General features: G+C 42.1%; 1 protein-coding gene across 1 annotated transcript; it reads right to left on the bottom strand.

The window, feature by feature from the left end:
• Positions 1–1,333: 1,333 nt before the first annotated feature.
• hspa1b (heat shock protein family A (Hsp70) member 1B) lies at positions 1,334–4,031 on the bottom strand. Its single transcript, XM_026153250.2, has 2 exons — positions 3,902–4,031; positions 1,334–3,381 (listed from the first exon to the last, which is right to left on the bottom strand). The coding sequence occupies exon 2, from the start codon at positions 3,361–3,363 to the stop codon at positions 1,444–1,446; it is 1,920 nt and encodes a 639-aa protein (XP_026009035.2). The 5' UTR covers positions 3,364–3,381; positions 3,902–4,031; the 3' UTR covers positions 1,334–1,443.
• Positions 4,032–4,309: the final 278 nt, after the last annotated feature.

The following is a 4,309-nucleotide window of genomic DNA, read 5'->3' as shown; positions in this document are numbered from 1 at the left end:
ACTACTGACCTCTGATTTGTCACCAGCACCTGTAATTGTGTAGCGTCACATTAAGGAAGCGTGCCAAGGGTATAAAACGCAAACAGCCGTGGGGGAGAATAAATAAACTACTGTGTACTGTAACGCAGAATACCTTTATTTCATGGCATTACTGCATGCATGCTGGTAGGAGTTTATATTATAGTCACACAAGATAACCAACTTAAATTGAGTTAATAAGATTGATCACATACCCACCAATATCCAGAAGGTTTAGGTGGGATTTTTATCAGGAGTAGCCTCAAGGTGGTGATGATTCAGATTCTTTTTATTTTTCGGTTGTTATTGTTACAGTGTACAGAGTGCTCCAACAGGTAGCGCTTATGGCCAGTGGTTTTAGTAAACTAACGTCCTGATTTCGCCACCTAGAGGATCATTCAGTGAACAACATGTTTAAATGAGTTGCTTAGTTTTCAGTGAGTGTGATTTGTGTGCAGACCCTTTGACATAAAAGTACTAATATTACACAGAGCTGACAACACTTGCAGTATACAATAAAGTCTGTTTACTGTTTACAGCTAAAGGCAGTTAGCACAGCTCTATGAGGGAAATATTTGTATAAATCTCTTCAGAGAGAGCTGCAGAAATTTGTAAAAGTCTGGGGGGGAATATTAAAACTGAAAATATGAGCAAATCTGGAGGTGCTAGAAAGATGTAAACTTGCTATATCTCTGCAGTCTGCAGCTACCAAAGTGTGATAAACCGGCTGTGCTTGTTGCATTTTGGGTAATGCAGGCAAGAAAAGCATGTTTGGTATAAAACAAAATAAAAGTAGGTTTGGGTTGGTTTGTTTTAACAGAGGTGCAGCAGTAAAACTGTCTGTCATACACACTCATAGCACACCTACAGTGTGCATGTGTTCAAACTCTTGTTTGGCATCTAACATGTTTTCATATACATTTTTTATGCTTTACCTTTAAAGATTTTGTCTATAAAGCTCCTCACAAGTCTGTCCTAGAATGACTATCCTGTATATTACTTTTTAAGTACAGCTTGAATAGGGAAAAAGAAATGTGAAACAATGTCTGAATAAGGTTTGTCAACCATCTTTAACAAAAATACTTATTGAGTACCTTTATGAATTCCATGTCCAAATTCATCAAAGTCTGAATTTTCTATCATAAACTCTTGGTACTCTCATTGGTACATGGTTTTAAAGAGCGGCCATTCTCAAAATTATAAACACTTTTGATCATGTGCATCAGTTAAAAAGGTTAGCGCTTGTTTCTTTTTTATTATTCTTTTATTCCATGTTCAAAAAAATATTTATCACAAACAATAATGAAGAGAGATGTGCTTTTATAGAATTTATTGTAGAAAAGGAAACAACATTGAAATCATTTATTTTTACTAAACCGCAGTCATAAATTTTCCCATGAGTGTGATATGCTGAGGTGAATAGCTTTAGTCCACTTCTTCAATAGTAGGGCCCTGGGAGGTTCCTCCTGCCTGGCCGCCGCAGCTTCCTGATGGTGTTGCTCCCTGGTACAACTTTGTCACAACTGGTCTGCACACCTTCTCGAGTTCATTCTGCTGGTGCTCATACTCATCTTTCTCTGCAAGCTGGTTGTTCTCCAGCCAGGAAATCGTCTGGTTGCACTTGTCAATGACCATCTTTTTATCCTCTTCGCTAATTTTACCTTTCAGACTCTCATCCTCAACACTGCTCTTCATCTGGTAGGCATAGGACTCCAGCGTGTTCTTTGCTGCAACCTTGTCTCTCTGAATGTCATCATCATCCTTGTACTTCTCAGCATCCTGCACCATCCGCTCGATCTCTTCTTTGCTGAGGCGGCCCTTGTCATTGGTGATGGTGATTTTGTTTTCTTTGCCGGTGCTTTTGTCCACGGCGGATACATTTAGAATGCCGTTGGCATCAATGTCAAATGTTACCTCTATCTGTGGAACACCTCGGGGAGCTGGAGGGATACCTGTGAGGTCAAATTTGCCCAGAAGGTTGTTGCATTTGGTCATGGCTCTCTCGCCTTCAAATACCTGAATCAATACACCTGGCTGGTTATCTGAGTATGTGGAGAAGATCTGAGTCTGCTTTGTGGGGATTGTGGTGTTTCGCTTTATCAGAGGTGTCATAACACCGCCTGCGGTTTCAATGCCCAGAGACAGGGGAGCGACATCCAGCAGCAGCAGATCTTGGACATTCTCTGAGGTGTCGCCCATGAGGATGGCTGCTTGGACTGCTGCACCGTAGGCTACAGCTTCATCTGGGTTAATGCTCTTGTTCAGGTCTTTGCCATTAAAGAAGTCCTGTAAGAGCTTCTGGATTTTGGGAATTCTTGTGGAGCCACCAACCAGGACAATTTCATGAATCCTGGATTTATCCAGCTTGGCATCCTGCAGGGCTTTCTCAACTGGGCCAAGTGTTCCCCTGAAAAGATCTGAGTTGAGCTCCTCAAAACGTGCCCTTGTGATGGAGGTGTAAAAATCAATTCCCTCAAAGAGAGAGTCGATCTCAATGCTTGCCTGAGTGCTGGAGGATAAGGTCCTCTTTGCCCTCTCACAAGCTGTACGCAATCTCCTCACTGCTCTCTTATTCTGGCTAATGTCCTTCTTATGTTTTCTTTTAAATTCCTCTACAAAGTGCTTGACCATTTGGTTGTCAAAGTCCTCCCCACCAAGGTGTGTGTCTCCTGAAGTGGCTTTGACCTCAAAGATGCCAGCTTCAATGGTCAGAATAGACACATCAAAGGTGCCTCCGCCAAGATCAAAGATCAGCACATTGCGTTCTCCTGTTTTGCCTTTATCCAGGCCATATGCAATGGCTGCTGCTGTGGGCTCATTAATGATCCTCAGAACATTTAGTCCAGAGATCACCCCAGCATCCTTGGTAGCTTGTCTCTGGGAGTCGTTGAAATAAGCTGGCACTGTGATGACTGCGTTTGACACCCTTTGTCCCAGGTAGGCCTCAGCTATCTCCTTCATTTTAACCAGGACCATGGAGGAAATTTCCTCAGGATAGAATGCCTTGGTCTCCCCTTTGTATTCCACCTGGACTTTGGGCTTTCCATTATCGTCAATCACCTTGAAAGGCCAGAGCTTCATGTCGGACTGTACGACTGGGTCATTAAACTTTCTTCCAATCAGCCGTTTGGCATCAAAGATTGTGTTATTGGGGTTCATTGCAACTTGGTTCTTGGCAGCATCTCCAATAAGCCTTTCTGTGTCGGTAAAAGCCACATAGCTTGGAGTGGTTCTATTGCCCTGATCGTTGGCAATGATCTCAACTTTGCCATGCTGGAAAACCCCAACACAAGAATAGGTGGTGCCCAGATCAATGCCAATGGATACTCCCTTTGGTGCAGACATTTCGCCGGTTCCTAGTACCTAGACAGATTTAGAAGACATTGCATTTAAATGGATAAAGTCTTGTTTTTGATAGTTTTCAGTATTAATAATATGTTTATTCCAATGATACTAACATAAAGTTTGAGCACTTGTCACACCCAAATCAGGGAGCTGCACTTAGAATTAAGAGCACACTGTCTGTGTAGTCGTTAAAGCTAATTGCTAGGTAGTAGTTTTACAGTGGTGAGGGCTAGAATTCACAAGACCAGTGAATCTAAATGCTTCACTTAAAAAAAATAAGCGAACTATAGATCGGTATCTGGTTATTCATATGTAGCCTTATTTTAATATTTAAATAAATAAACATTCAGACTAGGACTTAGAGACTATCCTTCATAAGTAAAGACTTAATATCAAGTATAACTGTTACACTGTTGCACATAACTGTTAAAGTTCTGGGTTTTTTTAGGAAATGAGTGAATTAGAGTAAGACACCCACACAAAGAAGTCCTCACTGTCTCTACAGTCGAAACTTTATCCAATCAGTGTTGCTACTTACTTTCAGTGGTGCGCTCTCTGGTGCTCAGAAGTTCAGAAGGATATCCTGGGGATGTTTCCTTCGTGTCAGCTTTTGCCTCTGTTTCTTCTGGAGTTCATACCTAGACTGGCTGGGGCTCCTTGCTTATATAGTTACAACCAGGTTTCCAGAATGCTCCCGCCCCCTCCTCCTCAATGACTGAAGTGTTAATATTAGAAACTAATGCAGCTGGCTCGGTGCTCGAGGGCCGGTGAATATTCCAGAGTGAGACGGCAATCTGACCCTCAGCCAGCAGGGCCGACTCAGAGGGATACAATGTGGAGAATGTGGCAGTAAGGCACATTTAGGAATTGTGATGTGTTATGTTGAAGTGTGAGCACCCATGAATGTCAGTTTTATCCCCAAAATATTTACCTACTGAGCCAGGGA

Source organism: Astatotilapia calliptera, chromosome 20, assembly GCF_964374335.1.
Source record: "Astatotilapia calliptera chromosome 20, fAstCal68.1, whole genome shotgun sequence".
Taxonomy (NCBI): Eukaryota; Metazoa; Chordata; class Actinopteri; order Cichliformes; family Cichlidae; genus Astatotilapia; species Astatotilapia calliptera.
Note: the sequence above shows the minus strand (reverse complement) of the source record. Positions and strands in the feature narration are given on the sequence as shown.

Coding starts and splice junctions, on each gene's coding strand:
- hspa1b (XM_026153250.2), bottom strand. CDS start 3,363: ATGTCTGCACCAAAGGGAGTATCCATTGGCATTGATCTGGGCACCACC.